General features: G+C 44.1%; 1 protein-coding gene across 1 annotated transcript in view; it reads left to right on the top strand.

The window, feature by feature from the left end:
- Window positions 1-27,370, top strand: part of LOC117507190 (calmodulin-binding transcription activator 1-like) — a gene marked incomplete at its 5' end in the record, with an annotated part of 313,536 nt that overhangs the window by 101,475 nt on the left and 184,691 nt on the right. The window contains one exon of the mRNA XM_034167003.1: window positions 19,742-19,809. Coding sequence (XP_034022894.1) covers window positions 19,742-19,809 — 68 coding nt within the window. The remainder of the gene's footprint in view (window positions 1-19,741; window positions 19,810-27,370) is intronic.

Raw genomic sequence — 27,370 nt, 5'->3', positions numbered from 1 at the left:
ACATTAAAAAAAAAAAAAACATAGCTACCTTGTCCGCCTTGTTGCAGTTGTAGCTGTTCCACAAAATGCAAACAAGTACAGGTTTATGAAGGTCATTTCCTTTCTTTTTTCAGGGCCCCTTCACTAGACCTGTTCAAAATGTCAAATGTTGTCTTTTGGGCCACATGTTGTTCTTGTTCCACTAATAAAATAACAGATCTGTGCCAAATTTTATTGTAATCGGACATTGTTTAGGGGTCCCCCTAAAAGCAACAATTTTCCAGTAATTCCAGTAATGTTCTCTGGGTGACCAATCAACCACCATGTTTTGCGATTAGAAGCCATCACATGTACCTGTAAAAGAAAAATAATGGCATCAGAGTCTTCTCCCGTGACGCTGCCTTGCCAGCGGAGGGAGAGGAAAATGTGTCACTCTGGGGGACCTCTAAATCTTGTCTGACTGTGTTTAAATTTGGTCTGCACCTATAAAACCCCAAGTGGAACAAAAACAAGATGTGGCACGAAGTCTCTCACAACTTTTATTTTTTCACTATATAACATGAACAGCACTACCCTTCACACATAACACGATTGAAGCCAACTAGCGCACGAAGGTGGAATTGCATGCCATTTGTGAATAATCGGAGTTGCCTCCAACACCTCATACACATGTTGCTACATCTATTCTCGCACACCAGCAGCTGAAAGACAGAGAGTGCCCTGTAAGAGCCCATTCAATCCCTCTCGCGGCGGGTGTCGGCCACATTCTAGGTGACACCCACGAACATCCAACACCACTCACCTGACACTTAGAAAATTTGAGACCATGTGCGCTGTCAGCACGAAAACAGTCAACAGGCGATCACTTTTGAGCTGGACGTGAAATTTGTCTAAGTGCCCCCACGAGTGGTGCGTGTGTCTCGCATGTGTGCGCGTGTTTCACGCCCCCCGAAACACATGTGGCGTATGTGTGTTACGCGTGCCCCCGCTCTCCCCTACACAAGTCAGAGCCCAGGTCGGAGCCCACACAGCACGAGGAGACACCTCCCAGCTGCTGACCAGAGACACAAATGACAGCTCAGTGCACACAATGTGTAAAGTACAAACACAGAGACCACAGCCAGGACAGGTATATTAATAAGTGCTACACTGCCTACACACACAGTTACATAACAAATAACTAAAAAATAATGATAACATAACAGAAAGTGACACATTGGTGTGTGTGCTGAACTGACAGGGGGTGTGTCCACAGACAGCAGCAGCTGTCGAGATCTCTGGTTCTGAACGTCCCAGCTGGGGAACAGGTACCGTGTTTTGAAGGACATGAACTTCCAACTGTCCATTGTGACACACGTGTGTCTGCTTGCTGTCCTCACGTGGGCATACATAAAGACATATATCGCTGTTTGCAACAGGCTATGGTAAAATTTCTGGCTGGCAATCAAAGCTTTAGTAAATTGCAGGTTCAGATCCCATGGATGGCATGTATTTTTTTTTTCCACAGCAGCTGCACGATGTGGTTACACATGCTCCAGCTGCTCACACTGTGTTCCCGCTGTGACGGTTTCATGCACGCTTGTGCACAAAACCGTCGCAGCGGGATCGTTAATGCCTGCCCGACCACGTTTCATTCCCGACGTCAGCTCAATGTTTTTGTGGTTTGCTCATATGAGCTGTTTCGCTGTGATTTGCCCTGATTTGTACTTATTCGTACTATGTGTGAAAGGGCCCTCAAGAGTGTATAAAGGTTATTCCCTATCTTTATTCAAGAGTGTGTTTTTTTCAGTTTGAGAGTGTGATTTATTAATTCAACTCATTCTCTAACATCTGTCCTCATTCAGATTTTCTTCTTTTTCTTCTTCTTGTTGTACAGTGATTGGCATCTAGCTTAATGGTGCATTACTTCTGCTCTTGAGTGTGGATTAGGCAGTATTTCATTCAGTTTAGTATACAGGAGCAGCTTGTCATGAGCAGTGATGCTGGTAACGTGTTACTTAGTAACGCGTTACTCTAATCTGATCGCTTTTTTCAGTTACGAGTAATCTAACCCGTTCAATCTTTCCAAATCAGTAATCAGATTAAAGTTACTTCTCCAAGTAACTGTGCATTACTATTATTTTTGCATTGCAGCTCGATCGCAGAATTAAAAATGTGCTCAGAATGGGGAGTGCCAGCCCAGTCTCATGTTTATTTTTTCGTGCCCCCGTCATGAAATTATTAAAATTTTCGTGATGGGTTTTTTTTTTAACTAATTACTACAAAAATGGCAGGAGACGTGGACATCAGTACTTTTTCGGCACATTCCACTGTTACAGGAGTTTTTTTTTAATGGAAAGAGAAGCGGAGGGATGCACCACCGTGCCGTTCATGGCGCGGCACAAAACCACCTCCATGTTGGTCTCACAGGACGGCTTTCAGATGGCTTTCAGACGGCTTTCGGTGGTTTTTCAGTCGTGTGACTATCCGAGAAATTGTGGATGAGCCTGGACATGCCAGAACATGTCCTGTGAGGCTTCATCACGGCGTTGCTGTGCGCCATGCAGCACCGCCGCGATGCGCGGAATTCCTCCGCTCCTCTTTCCATGACTAAAACTCCTGTAACAGTGGAATGTGCCGGACTGGAGGCTGTGTTTTATCCGGGACATCATCTGACTAGCACAGGAATTGTGGAAGACGTGGACATCAGCACTTTTTCGGCACATTGAGACAGACGTACGGAGGAATTCCACGCGTCGCGGCGGTGCCGCATGGCGCAAAGCAACGCCGTGATGAAGCTTCACAGGACATGTTCTGGCGTGTCCAGGCTCATCCACAATTTCTCGGTTAGTCACACGACTGAAAAACCACTGAAAGCCATCTGTAAGCCATCTCAAAGACATCCTGTGAGACCAACACCAATCAACATGTGATTCAAATCCATATGGTTTTTGAAAAAAATAAAAAGGTCGGATACTTTTCTAACAGACCTCGTATAATAATAACAATTTCAATAACTAAAATGTTTAGAAATAATTAAAATGTTAGAAAAATATTAGAAAAAATTTCATAGTTACAGTTATAAACAATGTTGGTTGGAAATGGTAAGTTTTACTGTTACAGTGCTGTCATCAGTTAAATATGAGGTCAAGAAAGATGTCTTTATTTTATTTTTTTATAAAACAAGTATTTATGTTCAGTGAAGTCAAGAAAGGGTGACTATAAAGTGAGGATTGGCAAAACTGGTTATCATTTTCATGTTGACGTGGCGGTGAAGGGTGTTGTCGGCAGCTGCTGAAAGTAACTAATTAAGAAACTAGTAATCTAACTTAGTTTGACAGCTGTGGCAACACTGTGTGTAAAGCAAGTAACTCTGTGGTTAAGGAGCTGGCCTGCCAATATGTCGACCTGGGTTTGAATCCCGTTCACACTACACAGTAAATTTTGCAGAGTAAAATTTACTCTGCTGGTATAACATTTCCCAGTCCCAGTCCAAATAGAGTTAAATATACTCTATTACAGTGCTAAATCAGCTCTATCACAGTGTAAAATCAACTCTTATTGGAGTAGAAATGCTTGATTTGACAAGACGGTAGAGCTGATTTCACTCTATAATAGAGTGTATTTTACTTTGTTTAGACTGGGACCAAATGTTATCCCAGCAGAGTAAATTTTACTCTGCAAAATTTACTGTGTACCTGTCTGTGTCCTTGGACATGATACTTAACCTCTATTGTCTCAGTCCACCCAGTTGAAAATGGGTGCCACCCTTGACTGGAGAAATAACCTATGTCAGACTGGCAACCAGTTAAGGGGGAGTCATAGACTCCCATCTGCTTCACATTACAGAATTCAGAGATATGAACCGGTGTCCCCCCTAAAAACTGGTCCGCCCTATGCCTTCACTGCGCATGTCATTAGCTGCGGTTCACCGCTCATCACCTTATTTCTGCTTAAAACTGCACTCCAGTCATCATCTATCTCAGCAACAGATATCTGAAGCTTTTGTACAACAGTCATTTCCACATAAATTCACCATTATTTTATCATAGAAGACAGACGAAAGCAATCAGAGAGCCATAGCTACACAAGCTGCTAGCTGATGCTTTCACTGTGTGTTGGTCATTCCAAAGCGTCGCTGAGTTTTGCCTCATTTCTGCTTAAAACTGACTTTAGAATTATTTAAGAGGTTTTATCATCTGATGGTTAATAATCCCATTAATCAGTTTGATTGCTTTGGGTGAAGAGACTCTGTCTCAAACGAGCGGCTGTGGTCCGAAATGACACATGCAGTGGAGGCAGGGCGGACCGTTCGGTCTGCGACACAAGTACTAATGAATTCAAGAGCCTATATAGGACTTACTTTGTCAATGGAGCTATCTTGTGGGCATAGATGATAATATAGTATTTTTTATTTTTCAACATATAAGCCCCTTCGAAATACAAGTTGCAGGATCATCCAAACAAGTAAAAAAAATGGGAGAACTATAGTCCAAAATGTGGCCTGAGGTGTAATTTTGTAAGCGCTTTACTTGCTTCGCATTAACACTTGTGATTATAGAGGTCACTCAGTACTTGTAAAATGTGAGAGAGTTGCTGAGAGTTTGGTCCTGTCATGCTACTGTTAAAAACTTTGTGGTAATATGATGCCCTGAAGCAACTCTTAATTCAGATGGATTATTGATTATTACACTAAAACTGCATGACAAGGGTTGTATAAAACTGGTATTATTGTACTCAATTTGCATGATGTGTCTGGGAGGGCTAAAAAGCTTAAAGGTAGACATGATCAATATGGTGTGAATGTCTGTCAACATCCGACACTGTCATAGTCATTCTGGGAAAAGCAGTAGAGAAGCTCAGGAACAAATTTAAGCATCAGCAGACCTCCCCTGGTAGCGCTAATGCAGTTCTTCCTCCACATAGCTACACAAGGCAACAACACTGAAAGAGAACAGCAGAAAGTAGCTGGAAAGAACGCATGGAGTTTGCTGTGTCTCATCCAGCCAAAATAAACTCTTAAGTGCCAAATGGTTTCTGTGGTGTGAGAACAGCAACAGTCTTTATTTGAGCCGCTTCGCCTGGATGTGACAGTTATGGTTTATGGACAACCCTGTTTTCCCCAGATCTCTGTGGGGCTGATGTTCATCATTAGACTTCAAGTGCATGCACACACATGCACACATGCACACTAGCCTGTAGCCAGACCCTATAACAGATTCTCTTTTGGGAAAGCTCCTGTTGTCATGTAGGCGACCCCCACCACCATCACCGCTACCTCTGGAAATCTCCCTGAGGCATAGAAATGTGCACGTTTGCAAGCGTCTGTCTCCTTTTCTGTACATGCCACCAGATTCTTGGAGGGAGGTGGTCTCAGTGATGCGTGAGTGGGAGGATGATTTCCCCAACTGCATCACTCGCTCCAATCTAACTTCCCACTCATACTCTTTCTACTTTGTTAGATATTTCTGAAGTAAGCTGCTCTTGCTCTCACACACAGACTGAAAAAGGTACTCGTGGCAGCATATGTGTGAAATTTTGCCTCCATTCAGTGGGACTATCGTAACACGCTACAACAAAAGGCTCACAAAGACATGCAGAATGTCTTGGTTTCTAGAGTAGATCCCCAGAGAAAGACTTGTGTCCTCGTCCCCGTGTCTGGCACAGCTAACGCACACTCTTGCTCAGTATTCCTGAAGGGTCAGTGTGCCATCAGCCGTGCTCACAGCGTTCCATCACCACCATCCACAGGGACAATAACTATGACTTTCTGAGGATCGACCTTCACCATCACCGTCACTCTTCACGTGTGTCATAGAGGAAGAAAGCAAGCGCGAGCAGGACTGTATGGGTGTGTTTTTTAGAGTGTGTCAGGCTGCTGTTTCAGCTGACTCCTCTGTTTCTGCCTTTTTAATGGCTCTTATGGGGCAGGCCTTTAATTGCAAGTCTCTCTCTCTCCTTCTTAATCCTCCCATCCTTCTGTCTCTTCTTGGCCTCTTGTCTCCTCTCCTCTCCCGCCTCCCACTGGCTGACAGTCACTGGGGGACCACGAGTGTGTGAGCGGGGCTGCGGAGGCCGTATAGGATATTGACTTGCTGCGGAGTGGTTTGGGAGGAGGCGAGGTGGCTGCCTGTCACAACTAATGAATTGATGCATAAATGAATGAGGCACTCCTCACTGTGTGCACACATGCACACAGTGAGGAGTGCGTGTTTGTGCATGTGTGTTTGTGCATGCATGTTACTGCATCCCAAGCGGCAACACTCAAGCTCCCATTCTGACCCTATTGCAGAAGTCATTTTTCTTGAAGTTTTTTGACTGGCCGCTTGAGGCTGGCACCAAAACAGAGCAAGTTCCCATAGAAGCCCATTTTAAAACATCAAACTTTAGAGCAGAAATAAACATGCTTACATGCTTATGGTACAAAAAAATGGTTTGATCTCTGTCGATAGTTTCCTTCCCCATGACAACTGTAGGGGGTGAATTTCTTTCTAGGTTCTTAGTTTAAAACATTTGAATTTAATTCTGTATAATTGTGGCTGTGGTTGCTTTGAGTGGTTGCTTTGAGTCCTCTCGCAGCCTCCCACCAAAATGGAGCTTTTGTGTCTGTTTAGATTATTTTATTACAAACACCTAGAATAATATGGCTTGTTGTCCAGTGAAACATACTAACGGATCATCTAAGACGTCCCTGTTGCAATATTGACACTGAGTGAAACCCTCATCTTATTTAACCCGTTTTGCCCCACTGGCAGCAATTGTTGCCGAAGTGTGTCACTGTCATTTTCTACTTACAATAAAAAGTCTCAAAGGTACTAATGCAACTTTTTCCACTTATAAAAACAAATCTGGGCATAAACGGGTTAAATTGTATGCTAACGGTGTTAGCACTTTTAGCAGCTATAGGTCCAGTTAATGCATGATAATAGAGGAAATATGCAGTGGATAACTTTTACTGTCCACACCAAAGTAAACCGTCATGAGAACCACCGCACAGTCCCCAAAAATATGAATTAATACACACCCAAACCAGGTTAGCTGTCAGCTGCTGGTTTGGACCCAGAGAAACTTCAGCCTTTTTTTGGCACACAAAGCGCCACCCACGCTTCATCCCTTTATGCATTAATGAGTTCATTGTGAATCAGTGCGAGTGGGGCTTTCAGCATGGCAAAGCCCAGAAAAGGGGGTCATTTCGGCTGTTCTGGGTTTCTATAGAAAACCAGTGGGGGATGTTACCAGGGTCTGTCCAGTGTGTATACAGTCTGTGTTGCAGTCAAGGTAAGTGTGTACATGTGTCCTCAGTGCACTTTTTCCTCCTTCTCAGAATTGGAGGTGGGGAGGTGATGGTCTCGTGGTTAAGCGTTGGGCTTGAGACCAGAGGATTCTCGGTTCAAATCCCAGCCTGATTGGAAAATCACTGAGGGCCCTTAGGCAAGGTCCTTAATCCCCTAGTTGCTCCCGGTGTGTAGTGGGCACCTTGCATGGCAGCAGCCTCACACTGGGGTAAATGTGAGGCATTGATGTGTAAAGCGCTTTGAGCGTCTGATGCAGATGGATAAGCGCTACATAAAATGCAGTCCATTTATAATGGTTATAAGTATGAGGGGTTTGATGATACGTCGGTTCACACAAAGTTTTTTGTTTGTTTGCTTTTTTAATAACACACACCACTGCAGAATAACACCAAGAGGGAAGTGATTAAGGGCCGAATACACAATACAAAAAAAAGAAAAGAAAAGCAGTTTAGAGTTGGTCCACATGTCCACAAGGACTTTTTTTCCATCAGAATTTTTTCAGAAGCTGTTAGAGACTGGCACCTGGAAACCATTCGAAAAATTTATCTGGCTTTCGGTGAAAATTTTACAGGCTTCACAGAGAATAAGGTCTGTTAGTACAGCTTTAAGGACCCCTTTAAGGACGCTCGGCGTGCCGCGCTCCGAGCTGTGACGATGCGGCACAAGCCACCGGATCATTTCTAAACGGATGGCTCTGTGGATACGAGACCGTCGTGTGCTCTTTCTCTGGTTATCACAAGAGCTGGACATCAGCCATTTTCCGGCAGATTTCACTTTTAACAAGAGATTTTGTCATGGAAAGCCGCGCAGAGGCTTTGTGCGTAACGACCGATTCGCTTTGGAAGCGAGACAAAGGAACACCTCCGTTTCGGCGTGTCAGAGGACAAGTTTGGACATGTCTATCTGGGCTTTCAATGCTTACCAGTCCAGTAAGTATCAGTGAAATTGTGGAGAGCTGGACGTAAAAACATATGAATGAAATCCATATAGTTTTTGAAAAAAATAAAAAGGACCGTTACTTTATTGACAGACCTCATATATAACAAGATGTATTCATCTGTGTTAAAATTTTAATAATCATTGCTTCTGAAAGAACAAAACACTGCTATAGCAAGACTGGAAGGTTTGTACTCTTAATTGTATTACACGGACATCTTTCACACAGCACAGGGGTATTTTAAAATGTTTATTGTGCAAAACTGCAATAAATATCAAAAACTAGTGCAACTTAAATATATAGGAAAAAATATAAAATCATTTTTCCAACTGTCAAACACAATGCAAAACTCATAAACAAACAAATAAATAAATAGTTACTCTTCAGTTCTGGATGCCAGATCTTATGGATCTGTTCTTTTTAATTGTCTTCTCTCTTCTCCTGTTAAACACAGAGTTGCCTGAATTCTATAATTTCAAGGGACATACATGAATCTCAATGGAGTGCCACGGGAAGAGGGAAGCATTGAAAGGCAGTTATTGCGGATGACTTTCCAGTGAAGGCATGGAAATATTTAGGAGGTCTGGCAGTGGAGTTTCAAACCAGATTGTTCCACAAAATCTTGGAAAGTCAGAGCATGTCTGATGATCAGAGAAGAAGTGTGCTGGTTCAGAGTTTTAAGCACAAGGGTGATGTGCAGAGCTGTAGTAATTATAGAGACATAAAGTTGATCAGCCACAGCATGAAGTTATGGGAAAGAGTACTGGAAGCTAGGCTTCGAAAAGAGGTGAAGATTTGTGAGCAGCAATATGGTTTCATGCCAAGAAAGGGCACTACGATGCAATGTTTGCTCTGAGAATGATGATGGAGAAGTATAGTAAAGGCCAGAAGGAGTTACATTGTGTGTTTGAGGATTTAGAGAAAGCTTATGACAAGGTGCCAAAAAGAAGAGTTGTGCTGTTGTCTGAGGAAGTCTGGGTTGGCAGAGGAGTAAGTGAAAGCGGTGCAGGATATGTACAGGATATAGTATGACATCGGTGAGATGTGTAGTAGGAATGACAAATTTATTCAAGATTAGGGATTACATCAAAATCAGCTCTGCTTCCTTTCTTGTTCCCAATGGTGATGGACAGGTTGATGGATGAGATCAATCAAGAGTCTCCATGGACTATGATGTTTGCAAAAGACATTGTGAGCTGAGGGTGAGACAATTTGAGACGAGCCTGGAGAGGTGGAGATATTCCCTGAAAAGAGGGGGAATGAAAGTCAGCAGGGAAGACTGAGTACATGTGTGTGAATGAGAGGCAGCCCAGTGGATGAGTGTGATTACAAGGAGTAGAGGTGGTTAAGGTAGCTGAGTTTAAATACTTGGGGTCCACTATCCAAAGTAAAGGAGAGTGTGGTAGAAAGTTGAAGAAGAGAGTTCAGGCAGGGTGGAGTGCTTTTGAAAGGTGGCAGGAGTGATTTGTCATAGAAGGATATCTGCAAGAGTGAAGGGGAAAGTTTACAAGATGGTAGTGAGAACACGATGTATGACTTCGAGGCGGTGGTGCTAACAAAAAGACAGGAGTTAGAATTGTAAGTGGCAAAGCTGAAGATGTTGCGATTTTCTTTGGGAGTGATGAGGCTGGAGAGGATTTTGAATGAACATATCAGAGGGACAGCTCAGGTGGGATGTTTTGGAGACAATCTCAGAGGTGAGATTGAGATGTTTTGGACATGTGCAGAGGAGGGACGCAGGGTATATAGGGAGAAGGATGCTGTAATACTGTAATACTCCCCCTCTAGCTGCCACCTTATCGTGGTGGGGGAGTTTGTGTACCCGGATGATCCTAGGAGCTATGTTGTCGTGGGCTTTGTACTCCCTGTAGGGTCTCCCAAGGCAAACAGGTCCTAGGTGATGGGTCAGACTAAGGGCAGTTCAGAACCTCCATGACCAGTAAAAAATCAAGGGCCGAGACGTCGCCCGGTATGGCTTAGCCGGGGTCCCACCCTGGAGCCAGGCCTGGGGTTGGGGCTCACGCGAGCGCCTGGTGGTCGGGCCTTAGTCCATGGGGCCCGAAAAGGATCAACCCGAAAGAGCGACGTGGGCCCGCACTCCTGTGGGTTCACCACCTGCAGAGGGGGCCATGGGGGTCGGGTGCAGAGAGGATTGGGTGGCGGTTGAGGGTGGGTGGCCCGGCGGCCCAGTCCATGCTCACAGCCCCTGGCTGTTCGGACGTGGAATGTCACCTCGTTAGGGGGGAAGGAGCCTGAGCTTGTGCGGGAGGTTGACAGATACCGACTAGAGATAGTTGGGCTCACCTCCACGCACAGCTTGGGCTCTGGTACCCAACTCCTGGAGAGGGGCTGGACGCTTCATTTTTCTGGCATTGCCCATGGGGAGAGGCGGAGAGCTGGGGTCGCATTGCTTATTGCTCACCAGCTCAGTCACCATGTGTTGGATTTCACTCCGGTGAATGAGAGGGTCGCGTCCCTATGCCTTCGGGTCGGGGACAGGCCTCTCACCATTGTCTCGGCTACGGGCCGAGCAGCAGTGCAGAGTACCCGACCTTCCTGGAGTCCCTGGGAGGGGTACTAGATAGCGCTCTGACTGGGGACTCCATTGTTCTCCTGGGGGATTTCAATGCCCTCGTGGGTGGCGACAGGGGTGATCGGGAAGCACGGCCTCCCCGATCTGAACCCGAGTGGTGTTCAGTTGTTGGACTTCTGTGCTAGTCACAGTTTGTTCATCACGAACACCATGTTCGAGCACAAGGGTGTCCATAAGTGCACGTGGCACCAGGACACCCTGAGCCAGAGGTCGATGATCGACATTGTAGTCGTATCATCTGACCTTCGGCCACGTGTCTCGGACACTCGAGTGAAGAGAGGGGCAGAGCTGTCGACCGATCACCACCTGGTGGTGAGTTGGATCCGCTGGGAGGGGAGGAAGCCGGTCAGACCTGGCAGGCCCAAACGTATCGTGAGGGTCTGCTGCGAACGACTGGCGGAACCCTCTGTCAGTGAGGTCTTCAACTCCCACCTCTGGGAGAGCTTCTCCCAGATCCCGGGGGAGGTTGGAGACATGGAGTCCGAGTGGACCATGTTCTCCACCTCCATTGTCGATGCGGCCGCTCGTAGCTGTGGTCGCAAGGTCTCTGGTTCCTATCGTGGCGGCAATCCCCGAACCCTGGTGGACACTGGAAGTAAGGGATGCCGTCAAGCTGAAGAAGCAGTCCTACTTATCTTTGTTAGTAAGTGGGACCCCAGAGGCAGCTGACAGGCACCGGCAGGCCAAGCGTGCCACAGCCAGTGCGGTCGCAGAGGCAAAAACTCGGGTCTGGGAGGAGTTCGGGGAGGCTATGGAGGAGGACTATCGGTCGGCCTCGAAGAGATTCTGGCAAACCGTCCGACGCCTCAGGAGGCGGAAGCAGCTCTCCACCAGCACTGTTTACGGTGCGGGTGGGGAGCTGTTGACTCATCCATTATCCAGGCCGAAGTCACTGAGGTGGTTAGAAAGCTCCTCGGTGGCAAGGCTCCTGGGGTGGATGAAATCCGTCCTGAGTACCTTAAGTCTCTGGATGTTGTGGGACTGTCTTGGCTGACACGCCTCTGCAACATCGCGAGGTAATCGGGGACAGTACCTCTGGATTGGCAGACCGGGGTGGTGGTCCCTCTGTTTAAGAAGGGGGACCGGAGGGTGTGTTCCAACTATAGGGGGTTCACACTCCTCAGCCTCCCCGGTAAGGTCTATTCCAGAGTACTGGAGAGGAGAATTCGACCGATGGTCGAACCTCGGATTCAGGAGGAGCAGTGTGGTTTTCGTCCTGGTCGCGGCACACTGGACCAGCTCTACACACTCCATCGGGTGCTCGAGGGTTCATGGGAGTTCGCCCAACCAGTCCACATGTGTTTTGTGGATCTGGAGAAGGCGTTCGACTGTGTCCCTCGGGGCACCCTGTGGGGAGTGCTCTGGGAGTACGGGGTCCGGGGTCCTTTGCTAAGGGCTATCCGGTCACTGTACGACCGCAGCAGGAGCTTGGTTCGCATTGCCGGTAGTAAGTCAAACCTGTTTCCAGTGCATGTTGGCCTCCGCCAGGGCTGCCCTTTGTCACCGGTTCTGTTCATTATTTTTATGGACAGAATTTCTAGGTGCAGCCAGGGTGTAGAGGGGGTCTGGTTTGGGAACCACAATATCTAGTCTCTGCTGTTTACGGACGATGTGGTTCTGTTGGCTTCATCAAATCAGGACCTTCAGCGTGCACTGGGGCGGTTTGCAGCTGAGTGTGAAGCGTCCGGAATGAAAATCAGCACCTCCAAATCTGAGGCCATGGTTCTCGACCGGAAAAAGGTGCTTTGCCCTCTTCAGGTCGGTGGAGTGTCCTTGCCTCAAGTGGAGGAGTTTAAGTATCTCGGGGTCTTGTTCACAAGTGAGGGACAGATGGAGCGTGAGATCGATAGACGGATCGGTGCAGCATCTGCAGTGATGCGGTCGCTGTATCAGACTGTCGTGGTGAAGAGAGAGCTGAGTAGGGGGGCAAAGCTATTGATTTACCGATCGATCTACGTTCCGATCGTCACCTATGATCATGAGATTTGGCTCATGACCGAAAGAACGAGATCGCGAGTACAAGCGGCCAAGATGAGTTTCCTCCGCAGGGTGGCTGGGCGCTTCCTTACAGATAGGGTGAGGAGCTCAGTCACTCGGGAGGAGCTCGGAGTCGAGCCGCTGCTCCTCCACGTCGAAAGGAGTCAGTTGAGCTGGCTGGGGCATCTTTTCCGGATGCCCCCTGGACGCCTCACTGGAGAGGTGTTCTGGGCACGTCCCATCAGGAGGAGACCCCGGGGAAGACCCAAGACACGCTGGAGGGACTACATCTCTCGCCTGGCTTTGGAACGCCTTGGGGTTCCCCCGGAGGAGCTGGGGGAGGTGTGTGTGGATCGGGAGATCTGGGCAGCTTTGCTTGAGCTGCTGCCCCCGCGACCCGACTCCGGATAAAGCGGAAGAAAATGGATGGATGGATGGATGGATGGATGGATGGATGGATGGATGGATGGATGGATGGATGGATGGATGGATGGATGGATGGATGCTGTAATAGGAATAGCCAGAAGAAGAAAAAGATGGAAGGCCATAGGTCAAAAATAAATGTTCTTGTGTAAATTCTATACAAACAATTGCATTATGATTAGAATTATATTTTATAGAAAAAATACTATTCCAAATTGAAAATACATTTTCAAAATAAGAAAAACACAATTCTTTAATCCCATAAAATAGTAATTTCTTAATTACCAGAGTTTGTCACTTGCCATGTGCAGAAAAACAGGAAGATGATGCTTGTACTATGATGTATTTTACAATGCAACCATCATGAAACAATCACAAAATAAGTGATTCACAGCTTTATTTTTTTTGTGAAAATGGTTGCTGTCTTTATTCACACTGTACATGTCTCTGCTACCTCTATGTTTTTTTTTATTTCTCTCTTCCCCCCTTGCTTGTGATTTGTTATAGCAAACAGCTGTGGTGACCACGAGCAAAACAGCAGGAGAATCCAAAAGAAGTCTGTGAAATTTGCTCCCATGGTGGAGGTTTCAAAGAACAGAGGGAACACTTGAAGCACCACACACTGCTCTGTCATTTCATAATTTCTAGACCAATGATTCTCAATCCTGGTCCTCAAGGAGCTGGTGTCTTTTAGCACTTGATTGGCTGTACACCTGAATGAGCTAACCAGCTTGTGGCAGAGCAGGGAAAGATGGGAAATGTACGTTTGTGGTACTTGAGTACCAGGGCGAGACCCACTATTCCAGCTGAATCACTCATGCAGGCTGGTGAAAACAAAATCTCCTCTATTGGTTAGAGTGGTGCAGTATATTCAAATTGCAGAACATAGTAGTGTTATTTATATACATTTATATATTTCTGTCAAACCTTCTTCATGGCTCAAGTCTGAGTAAATACAGTCACATCATGGTGAAGGTGGGCACGAGTGACATTAAAGAATAGAATATAGTGTCTAGTGTCTTTCAGGCTGTTGAAAGTGTGTACTGTGATTTTGTTGTCATGGATGGAATGTGGTTAAACAGTGAAATTGGAGAACTGCTTGCAGTTATCGCAGATGATGAAAGAACAAGGCAGAAGAATGCAACACTGAGCGACATCATGTGTTCCTCCAAGTAATACAGGCAGCATGGTGGAGTAACAGATAGCACTGTTGCTTCACACCAAGAAGCTCTTGGATTTGATTTTCCAACTTTGTTTTTGGAATTTGGATATTTTCCAATTAAATTAATTTACAAGTCCCCCCAGAAACATGAAGTCTCAGAAGGCTACACACAACACAAAAATGCCTTATAGGCACATCATACTAAATATTATGTTAATTAGAAAAGAAAGACTTTCAGAAAGTGAAAAAATGGGGAAAGCAATATCAAAACATTAAAATAATTGAATCTACTCCAATAACAACAAAGCCAGAGGTTCAAGAGACAGCTTACACTATTTTAACTGCAAAGGAATGAATATCCAGTTCAAAGTGACTGATACACAACAGCCAATTGCAAGAAGTGTGTTTTGAGTTTGACCTAATAAAGTAATTGTGTTGTTGTGAGGGGCAGGTTATTCCATAAAAAAAAATATCACAGTGTGAGAAAGCTCTGCAAGCAACTGATGACCTTTTAACCCACTGGATACAAAGTAAGTCTGCATACTGGGAATGTGGATTTTGGGGTGTTATATAAGGCTTTAAAAGATCTGCCAAATAAGAAGGTGCAGGGCACTCAATAATTTATATGTAAGGGCCCCTTCACACATAACATGATTGAAGGCAACTGGCACACAATGTAGGAATTGAATGCCATTCGTGAAAAATCGAAGCTGCCTCCAACGTCTCGTACACCTGTCACTACAGCTATTTGCGCACACCAGCGGCCGAAAGACAGAGAGTGCCCTGTGAGAGCCCATTCGATCCCCCGCGGCAGGTGTCAGCCAAATTCCAGGTGATACACACAAGCATCCAACACCACTCGCTGGACACAGAAAATGTGGTGCCTTTCACACTGTTAGCACGAAAATAGTGAGCAGACAACCACTTTTGAGCTGGCTGTGAAAGTACCCCCACGACTGTGGCGTTGCAGAGGAACACATATGTGGCATGCCAGAGTATTGGCACCCCCCTCAACACATGCTGTGAGTGTGTATCGCGCATGTGTTGTGCCCCCCCGCTCTTCCCTCCACAACGCATGTGATGTGTGTGCGTTTTGCACCCCCCCCCCCCCGGCAACACATGTGGCGTGTTGGTGGGGGGGAGCACACTTGCATGGAATGCTGATATGTACAGATGGGGACTGGCCAACCACATCTGAGGACACAGAGCATGGCGAGCTGCCTCCCAGCTGATCGCCTGCCAGAGACTCACTAACAGCTGCAAATGATGGCTCAGTGCACACAATGTGTCACATTTAAAACACAGGACAGGTATATAAATAAGTACAATAACTAACACATTTACATAACACAAAATAACTTAAAAAATGATCACATAACACAGAAAGAGAGAGTCACACATTGGTCTTTGCACTGGACAGACAGGGGGTGTGGCCACTGACAGCAGCAGCTATTAAAGCTCTAGTTCTGGATTTCTGGTTCTGGATGTCAGGGCTGGGGACGGACATGACCTTACAACTGTCCACTGTGACACCCGTGTGTCTGCTTGCCGTCCTCATGTGGACATACATAAAAACATATATTGCTTTTGCAACGGGCTGCAGTGAGAGAGCACATGGCACACATATTGACAGGCTGTCCCAGATGAAACAGACCATCACATCTTGTGGTCACGCTGCATGCGATGCGATGTGGTTCCACACATTCCAGCTGTTTTTTTTGTTGTTTTTGTTTTTGTTTTTTTTTGCAGCTGCATGATGTGGTTCCACACACTCCAGCTGCTCGCACAACACATGTGCTCCTCTATACCACTTCGTCATGGAGCTGTACAACTGGGCATACAAAATATCCTTATATAAAATCAACAGTAATGATAACTAGAAGCACTCAGAGAGCGCAAACCACTGCCAAGGCCATAGGGTCACTGACGTCACATGGAATACCCTTTGGCAAAGAGACTTATTCCACGTTGTTTCACGCATCTACCGTCATGTTTCAGATTCAGTGGTTAACCCTCAGGGGTCCAAGGGCATTTTTTGGACAGTTCACTCGCCTGGCATAAATGTTTTCTTATTGTTTTTAACAGCTCTCCCTGTATCCCACAATCAAGTTTATGTCACTTTTTTCAGGACAACCTGTACTTTCAAAATATATATGCTATAGTTGTGTTTTATAAGTGTAATAAAGGTTTACAATCAGAAATAAGAAAGGAAAAGGAAAAAGTAAAGCGGAAATAATTTTCCACACATTTTTTCAAAACACACAGCAAACTATAATAAACAACTGTTTTGACACTTTATAAAGGAAATTTGGGCTCTTGTGTGAAAGACTGTACAACAAAAAGGTTCAAATAATAAACACAATGCACATTTTGAACAATATATACAAAATGGTCTATGCGATTTGTTTGTCTTCATCTCAAAGCAATTTCTATTGCTATTACACAAAGGTCACATCACAAACGTCTACTATGAAGTTGACTGTGTGTTTGTTCTCTCCTGCTCTGAAAGCAGCTGTCACACTTCGAGGCTCATTCAGTTTGAGGAGCGCCCCCCCCCCCCCCCCCCTTGCTCCATTGATATGGTAAACAGTGCTTTACGCCGGAGCGAGACAGCTTGCCACAGGCTTATCTAGTAATATTTACAGGAAAACTAGTGGAGCAATCCTGATTCTCACACACTGTTTGAGCACGTGAGATTGTATGAGAGGCTCTCCCTCTGCTCACTTTCACTTTCGCTGTGCGTAATAGCGCAGGTCGCATCAGAGCAGCCACAAGCTATTCAAACGGGCCAACTCATAACACATCACTCCTAAAAACAATCTTTGGTGTGTCACGTGAGGTGAATCTGCTCTGCGATTGGATTTTGGAAAACCATGTGACGGTGAACCAATTCCGACTTGACACTCACATTGCTCATGTCATCACACAGCTTCTATGAGGAGTACAAAGATGGTGGACGGTGGCTTGAAAGCCTGCGGAGTTAACTTGTCAGCAAAAAAAAAAAGTTTCTATCTCATATCATTAAAAAGTTATTTATACTTTAGTAAAGCTTGGTCTCTGCCGTTGTATACGAAACTGCATGAACTACACAAGTTTTTTTTTTTTCTTCTAATAAGTTTATTCAATGAGGAGAAACAAATGCTAAATTATTGCTGTGTCGTAACTTAATTTTTGTTCAGCTTTTGTGACCCATCTTCATGAAGTTAGATGCAAAAATGTTGAAATTGGCCCTATCCTGCAATGATAAAGAATCCATAAAAAATTACTGGATCCGGATCGTGTTCCGGATCATTACCAAAATTTAATGACTTCTAAGTTAGGCCAAGATACACCACTGGTAAAAATTTCATTGAAATCCGTTGAGGATTTTTTGATTCCGAAACGATTAGAGGCATTTTCAACAGCCAACTTGGAGAGAAAAATGATTAATCCGCTACAAAATAATTATTTGATATACGCAGCGTCCAGTGCACAACGCGTAGCATCCACCGGAACAAAGTGCAGCATCCAGCTGGGAACACAGTGGGTGGGATTGTCAAGACGAAGTGTGTGCAAGTGCGCGGATCAAAGTCGTGCAAGTGTCAGGGGGATTTCACTTGCCATCTTATTCTAGTCTTCTTCTTACTATGGCTGCTGCATCTGTGGTGGGTATGCTGACGAAAAGTGATGTGACATCAAAGGAAACCATGGTTTCCTCTGCAATCAGCTGAATGAATAAGAAGATAAATCCAAGCCCCTTTGCACTGAAATTACACACTTTTTAAAGGCAAAAATGAGTTAGACATGCACCAAATGCACTTGCTCTGTGTGCCAACTATGTGTCAGGACAGGGATTGTTGACTCTACATTGGTCATGGACAGGATAAGCTGAATTTTGGCTGTAGTACAGAAGTAAAAAACAAGAAAAATAAATCCCCCTAATATGCAAGTCAGTAGACATCTTCCTGTTATCTCTGTGTTAAATATGCACATTAGGTTCATGCTTCTATCACTGCCATTGACCAAGGCAGTATCTGTGGCTCCAGAGTTGGTCCCCAGGTGATACTGATTAAATTTACTGCATCAGACAAACTTTATTGATGCCATTATACAAAAAAACCTCTATCATGTACCAGTTTAACAATCATGACCTTATTTGTGGAAACTACTGTGCTAGTGTTAGTGCTGTCCCTGTAAATGTCTGCAAGTTTGACGAGAATTGTCAAGGAACGTAAAGGAGATGCCTGTAGAGGGCATCTCTCTCTCTCTCTCTCTCTCTCTCTCTCTCTCTCTCTCTCTCTCTCTCTCTCTCTCTCTCTCTCTCTCTCTCTCCCTGTTTCTTTCCCATTGTCTTCTTTGTCCCTCCACCTTGGCTGAAGTGTTCTCATGCCAAACTGGGGCAAATACCTAAACACACACAGAAGAGAGAGAGAGCAAGCGTGAGGGAGAGATGTGTACATCTGTAGAGGAGGCTGTTGATCTGAGGGGGCAGATGAAGGAGTGCTGGAGTGTTGACGTCTTCTTCACTATTGCTTTGTGCCACATTTCAAACACTGATTGTCTTAAGAGGACAATTTACATTTCATAGTCTTTCACAACAAGTGGGTGAGATGGGAGTCAGAGACAGGGCGAAGGAGAAAGATGTTTCAAGGAGGAAACCAGGGGTGAGAGAGTTCGCTGAGCTGAGGGAAAAGGCGGTGCTATGTGAGCCACTAGGAAGCCAGAAGAATTAACAGTGGTTTTGTGTGTGTGTGCACGCGCATACACATTTGTGAATATTTAGCTTTTCCTTACTTTCAATGGAATGCACCTGTATGATTTGTACTTTCGTCTTTCCTTATTGGATTCATGTGAGTGCCAGAGAAGAACAGAAAAAGAAGTGAGGAGAGCCGAGGAGATGAAAAGAGAGCCAGAGGAATTAAGAATCAAGTTAGGAGTGGGCTTTATCTGACAGGAAACTGTGAAACTGCAAAGTACAAGAAAACTTTTCCTATCAGCGCACTCTCCCAGCAACTGCAAGGGTTCGTGTAGTCAGTGTGCGTGCATGTGTGTTTGTGTGTGTGTGTGCATTGAGGAGATAGCTTTTCTTCCCCAGTGGAGGAAAAACATCGGTGTGTCGGTGAGTCTGATTGGTTGTTGGCCCTCGGGGTCTCTCCTTTATATCTACCTTCTGACTGGCTGCTCTGTGACCAATCAGGCTCTCAGACCTCACCTTGGCAATCAGATAGTGACGTGCTCTCTGTGGACGTTGGCGGGTCATCTGGAAATACCTGTTATGTTTTATCTCCGTGTGACACACACACACACACACACACACACACACACACACACACACACACACACACACACACACACACACACACACACACACACACACAGATCTTTGTAACCTTTCTGTCTTGTGTTTTTGTCTCTAGGAGATTGCTGCATATCTCATCACCTTTGACAAACATGAGGAATGGCTGACAACATCGCCGAAAACCAGGTGAGGAGAGTACAGGCAAAGGTTGCCTTGTACAAGCCCAGCTTCAGTCAGCCAACCAATCACTCATGTTGGTTTAATCCCAATGACTGAGTGCCTGGGTTTGATTAAGATATTAGAGATGTACGCCAACTCGTCTCCACAGGCTCATGCTGACGACCTCATCTACATGACGAAAATGCTCCAAGAACATGGCTGGACTGTAAAGCACCTAGTCAGCTGGAAATAGAGGATTAATGAATGTAAATGTATTAGGATAGGTAATGTATAATTCAGACAGAGGGGCAGCGGGATTTAAGGGGGTGGGGTGGGGTGCTGTGTGTACATAAGGTGGGGTGTGAACGTGGTTTCATGTGACTTAGCTGAATATTCATTGATCTAAATGAACCATAGCTGGTGCTTTTCCAGAACTGAGGAGAGGTTATAGTCTGGAAGCAAGGATGTAAGGAGGATATTAGTGCAAGAAAGACATAGAAATTGCAATTGTGATCTGATTTTGTTTGCATATTATTATCAACGCCAAGGAAGGAATGTTTACATGTGAATTAGTTTGGCGACTAGTTTTTCAGCAGGGTTGCACTAAAAATAATCAATTAATAATCAAGAAACTCTGTGAAAATGTCAGACCTGGTCAAAAAAAGAAGCGGGTCCACTTTTTAAAATTTAGATCCAGATAAATATGTGACAGTCAGGATTTTTAAATTACTATGGGATGGTGGACAAGTGGCTAGTGCGCTTGGTTTCAGTGCAGAAGGGTCCCTTTTCAAACCCCACCCCTGCCATATTTCACCATGCAATGTGGAGTTGCATCAGGGAGGGCATCTGGCATAAAACCTGTGCCAAATCAGCATGCAGATCCACATTGGATCTGCTGTGGCAACCCTGCGTGAAAACAAGGGAGCAGCCGAAGGGACTTACTAGGAATTTCAAATTACTGTTATCGTTAAGCTTACCAGTATGACCAGCAGGCAATCAAGAGGCCTATGCTGTTTTGAAGTCTCAGTTATCATAAGAGATCAATTGCAGGCTACCAATCTTAAAAATGTTTGTTTCTGACAATAATTTTATCTGTTTGCTCACTTTGCTGGGCTGTGACGAACATTAAAGCAAATGTTGGAAACAGGTAGTGTTAACATTCAAGGCTTTCCTTAAGCAATGGCATAACGGTGCTGTGCCATCATGCGGATTTTCAAATTTAGGGTGTTCTGTCTCTGTTGTCCCAGGTAATTATTTAATTCTTTACATCATTATGAGTTTCAGGGCTTTCCCGGACTGTCAGCACAGGCAGGCAGCAAAATCCTCAGTGGAGTGGCTGCATCTGTGAGTGAATGCAGCCTGTGAAAACTGGCTGTGCAGTCCAGCTTTTCCACAAAAGCTGCATTGATAAATCCATTGTGCACCCTTTCTATGAAAATTCTGACATAATCTGAATAAAGAAAAAATTAGATTCATTGAAAGTGCGCATCCTTTCACTTTGTGTGCGAGGCAGAGAGCAACACAGCACCGCATGATTTTTTTTAAAAACATGAAACACACTGCTTTATTTTTTATATGCAATATAACTCTTTCAGATGATCAGCACGGACCTGCTTTAATTTCAATTTAATTTAATTAATTTAATTTATATAGCGCCAAATCACAATAGAGTTACCTCAAGGCGCTTCACACAAGTAAGGTCTAACCTTACTAACCCCCAGAGTAACAGTGGTAAGGAAAAACTCCCTCTGAGGAAGAAACCTCAAGCAGACCAGACTCAAAGGGGTGACCCTCTGCTTGGGCCATGCTACAGACATAAATTACAGAACAATTCACAAAACGAATATACAGGAAATGCTGTTGGTGCTGTTGGCTTTCTCTTAACATGCTCTATTTTACTCAGTGTGTCGCTTTGGAAAGTTGTAGCTCCTGCTGCTACATTGAATAGCTCCTTATGTGCATGTTCTATTGTCTTCTTCTTTGTTTTTTACAGTGTTGCCAACTCCTCAGTCAGAAAAGTAGCTATTGGCTGTCCTAAAAGTCGCTCGATGATGTCACAATCTAATTTGCATATTATTTGCATTTGCATTTCCTACATCATAACAAATGCTGTAGGAAAAAAAAACATTGTGGGAGAGAATATTGTTTAGTAAATTCCCTGTTCATAAATGCAGAGTATTGAAAAGGAATTTACAAAGATATATTATTAATATATTAGCAGTATGAAGCTTACAGATTCTCCCAAATGTCCTAAAACTGTCACAGTCTATAAGAGAATTAATGTTAAAGAATCCCTTTATTTTTGTTATTGTACAATTTATTTTATTTATTTTTCTCTCTCTTTCTATTTAATTGAATTTTATCTCATTATTCTGTGAACGTTATTGTGGCCTTGTCTTTGTTCATTTACTGTTAATGTATTTGTTGAAATAAAGTTAAAAAAACATTGTGAAAGAGACAAAAAAGTGAGTAAAACACCTTACTAATATTTAGAACCACAAATAATTTTGATTGTTGGTTTGTTTATTTATTTTGCCATTAAAATTGGCTATCACGTCTTAAAATAAAATAATTTCTCAAGGCCAGGGCAGTCACATCGCAGCAAATGAGATAAAGGCTGAGTCCGAGTCAGGTTTGCCATTCAATGTGGCAACAGCCCAAAGAGGTTAACAGACGCGGAGCGGAGGCATTGCACATACGTGTTACAACACGGAGGATTGTAGATATCCCTCTGCTCAGTGCTTTGCAATAGGGCTCTGTGGCTTTGCAACTGCAACGGAGGTGGCGAGACCCACTGTCGCTCGATGAGAAGAGAGACTAGATCAATATGTGCTTTACTTTTGAGCCGCCAACACCAGAAAAGTCTCCAGTGACGTCAGGAAAAGTAGCTCAATTAGTCGCTAGTCGCTTTTGACAAAATAAGTCATCAAGAGAGTTTGGAAAGTCACCAGATTTAGCGAGAAAGTCGTCAAGTTGGAAACACTGATTTTTAATGGGAACATTACAGTGCCATATACTGGCCTGGCAGATACAGTGTTTTCAGTGTGCCATAGCTGACATGGAACGTTAGTAACCGGTTCAGGAACAATATTACTTCAGTATAACGTAAATTTTGGGGTGGAACCCAGAACAAGAAACTTTAAAATACCGTTTCTATTCAGAATGAACCATTTGGTAAAAAATCGTGGTTCAAAGCCCTGATTACGCATACTGTTGGTTAGAATTAGCCGGATGACACAAAGAATAATAATAGTAATGTGCAGAATAACACTAGAAACAGAATAAGGCAGAGATCAAACCGAAACATGAAAATGTGAACCGTGGCAGGATTTGTTTCACAATAAAAACACATTTTGGTGATGCCATTGCTAGGTGTTAATTCTGAAATAGCCAATGACAATAAATAAATAAAATAAAACAATTATATACCAAATATTGATTTGGGAAAAACATGCCAAAACAGAGCCTGGGAAACACTGCAGAAAATCAAAAAATATGTGTGAATACCTATAACCCTTAATTGGAGGAAGTGGTTGAAGATGAATGAGTGAGTTAATATATGTGAATACTGAAGTCACGTTACCCAGTGGCATACATTGACACATAGGTTATTGAATAGAAGTCACAGGGCCTGATTTAAACACAGGTGCCAATGAGACATGGCCATGGGGGGTGGGGGGGGGGTGGGGGGGGGGGTGTTCTAGCACAATTACCTATTTATACAGCAGGTAATACCCACCACAAAGGCAGATGCTGTGCACAGAAGGATTGAGTTAACATTTTGTCATTTGAACATGATACCAACTTGCCCTTCCCTTTAGACAAGAGTGTGCCAAGCACACAGCACTGTGCTATTGAGGAAAGATATGCAAGTGAGAGAATTTATAGCTTGTTGACAGATTAACTCTGACCGGTTAGAACGCACAGCAGATCGCAGACACCAAAGTTCCCTGAGGTGAAACAGTTTTCTTTCTTTCTTTTTGATGATGGACATTTTCAATGCACCAACTCTGCACCTGACCATACATCATTTTTAGGCCAACAGGCCCACAGGAGTGCAAGCGGTATTGTTCCACTATTTAGAGCAATTTTGCACTGACACTTGCACTGGGTTTGCTCTACTTTATGTTGGGTGTAGGACAGGGTACAAAATTGCACACCGAGTGGTTAGATGAAAGCATTAAAAATAAATAAATAAGTTATTTTGACAAACATTTATTGCTTTTGCACTATTAAGGAACAAACAAGACCAAGTGATGCTTTCACATCTGTATCTGCAGCAGAGACTATCTATAATTTTACAAGGAATTTATAGGCTTGAAAGTTGGCTGAAAACACACAATTGCAAAGCTCCGCCGAGTCCACACAAAGACGGAAAGAAGAAAAAATGTGGTTGTAAACCTCCGTTCATTCTACACAATTTCCCCACAGAAAAGAAAGATCCAGATGGACGTAAAAGACGGACTAAAATTGTAAGTTTCTTGCACACATTTATTTTGTCAATATCCTGAAACCGTGCCGCCATTTCGTGCATCAGCGTATGACTGTAATGTCGCGCCATGAATGACGCGGCGCGTAATATTGTAAAATTGACATGTCCTATAAACAAACTGCATGCACGCACATATCATTGTATGCCTGTCAACCTATCAAAACAAACATGACACCAAAGAGGTTATATGTGAGACTCACCATCATTGTCGTCATTACGAAGCCGGCGGAGTAGCGATTTCTCATCCCTGCTTAGCAAATATTCTGCAATATCCACAGTTTCAGTCTCTGGACTTCATCTAACCGTCCGTCAGTTGCCTTCAAGGGGTCAGAAATTTGTTTGTCTCCAACTATCAACAAGGACTGGTCATTTTCAACAGCAGCGCACGCTTCCTCTGTCGGCACTAACGGTAGTTTCTGCACAGATGCAGCACACGCAAACACAACCAGCTCTTCTTTCCATTTCTCTCCACTGCCGTACGTACTCCTGGTTGTAAGAGGCAATCCGCGGAGCTTACAAAAATGCTTTAAATCATCAACTTTCCAGCGGTTGAAATGATCCAAATCACAGCACTCCTTGCTGCTTTCTGCCGCCATAGCTTGTGGGTTGGTAGCTGAAAAATTTAGCCTACCCATAATGCACCGCGCGGCCTGAGATGCGCACTTCGCTTATTGACGTGATGTCTACTGCTACGAGCACTATACCACTGATAACTTTAGAAAACATACCAAAATGATAGTCACTCTTTTAGACATGTAGCATCTGCCCCGTGGGAAACATGACTTGCGTGCTTAGGGAGAAACGTGGCTGGAATAACGTCCAGAACTCTGGATGCTCAATATTTGGCCCAGCTTCACCAACAAAGTGCTTGGAATGGATGTATTTGTCCTTCTTGACATGTTTGTGGGAGAAATTTGGTCGACCACAAGTACGACTCGAGTCCACCGCTTGTACTACTCAGTGGTTTCAAGGATGGGATAAAGTTTACTCCTTTCATGTAATCCTTTGCGGGTATCTTGAATCGCTCCGCGTCCGACACAGGCCATAGCTACGGTGCTTTGTTGCCACCGTTTTTGGCTTGAAGGGCTATTCCGCAGAAAATTAAAGAAAAAGCCGACTTGGTCCTTTTAGACGGAGGGAAAAGTTCAGTGCAGGCTTTGCCTCCTTCAGCCATGATGCAGAGTTAGCTAACGTTAGCTGCCTGTTTGTAAACAGAGACAGAGGTGCACGCCAGGGGAAGGGCGGCAGTGGCCGCTTCCGCTCTGCCTGTCAAGAATTCTCATAACCTGCTCATACCGTAGGGATGGTATAACGGAAATTTTTTAGTGGTTTTGATACCGTGGCTTTTTCTTACCACGGTATACTGTGAAACCGGTTATCGGCCCATGTCTAGTTACATAAATACTATGCAAAATTATTAATGTAAAATTATTCTGGATCTGTACCTGGTTCAATATTTTTGACAGCTATTTCCTGACCCAAGACCTATGTTGTCCAAAATTTATTACTTTGTGTTTATTCCTTTTTTAGATATCCTGCTAAAAAACACCAACTGGGCCAAAAAATACTGAATCATTGATGAGGGTAATTACTGGAGAAATTGTACTTTGCTAATAATTAAACATATTATTTTGCCTGCACTGAGAACTTAATATGATAAAAGATTTTAGGTAAATTTTCTGTTTGAATAAACTAATTCCTTTAATCTTCTAGAATTTCCACATTGATTTTAAGTGTATGAAGTACTCAGCTCACTTGCAGTTAACAGATTTGTAGTTACAATGTAATGCTACCTTATACATAGAAGAATGACATCAATCATTTCCAATGCAGATTCTAGATTATTTATATTTTCTTTGGTTCATTATTTATTGAGTTATTTTAGACCTTTTTCTTCTTCTTCTTCTTTCAGCTGCTCCCGTTAGGGGTCGACACAGCAGATCAATCTTTCCATCTCACTCTGTTCTCTGTAACTTCTTCTGTCACATCATCATGTCCTCCCTCACCACATCCATAAATCACCTCTTTGGCTTCCTCTTCTCCTCCTGCCTGGTGGCTCCATCCTCCATCCCTATATACCCCAGGTCCCTCCTCTGCACATATCAAAACCATCCTCAATCTCACCTGACTTTGTCTCCAAACTGTCACACCTGAGCTGTCCCTCTGATATGTCCATTCCTAATCCTGTCCATTCTCATCACTCCCGAAGAGAATCGCAACATCTTCAGCTCTGTCACCTCCAGCTCTGCCTCTTGTCTTTTCATTAGTCCCGCTATCTCTAAGCCATACAACATAGCTGGTCTTACTACTGTCTTGTTAACTTTCCCCGTCACTTTTACTGGTATTCTTCTATCACAATCACTCCCGCCACTTTCTCCACCCCTCCACCCTGTCTGCAGTCTCTTCATCTCTATACCACACTCATTACTACACCCATTACTTTGGACAGTTGACCCCTAGTATTTACACTCATCTACTTTCACCACTTCTCCTCCTTCTCATTCACACACATGCACTCAGTCTTGCTCCTACTGACATTCACTCTCCTCTCCAGAGCATATCTCCACCTTTCCAGGTTAGACTCAACCTGTTCTGTACTCTCACTACAGATCACAATGTCATCTGCAAACATCATAGTCCATGAAGTCTCCTGTCTGGTCTCATCAGTCAATCTGTCCATCACCTTTGCAAATAAGAAAGGAATCAGCACTGATCATTGGTGTAATCCCACCTCTACCTTGAATGAGTCTGTCATTCCTATTGCACATCTCACTGCTGTCACACTGTCCTTGTATATGTCTTGCACTACCCTCATAGGTCTCTAGAACTCCAGACTTCCTCATGCAATACACAACTCTTCTGTTGGCACCCTATCATAAGCTTTCTCTAAATCCATGAACACACAATGTAACTCCTTCTGGCCTTCTCTATACTTTTCCATCATTAAATGGCATGAAACCATATTGCTGCTCACAGATCTTCACCTGATTGTAAGCCTAGCTTCTACTATTTCCCATAACGTCATGCTGTGGCTGATCAACTTTATGGCTCTGTAGTTACTGCAGCTCTGCACATCACCCTTGTTCTTAAAAATAG

This window comes from Thalassophryne amazonica, chromosome 3 (assembly GCF_902500255.1).
Source record: "Thalassophryne amazonica chromosome 3, fThaAma1.1, whole genome shotgun sequence".
NCBI lineage: Eukaryota > Metazoa > Chordata > Actinopteri > Batrachoidiformes > Batrachoididae > Thalassophryne > Thalassophryne amazonica.
This window is presented reverse-complemented; position numbering and strand designations above follow the sequence as displayed.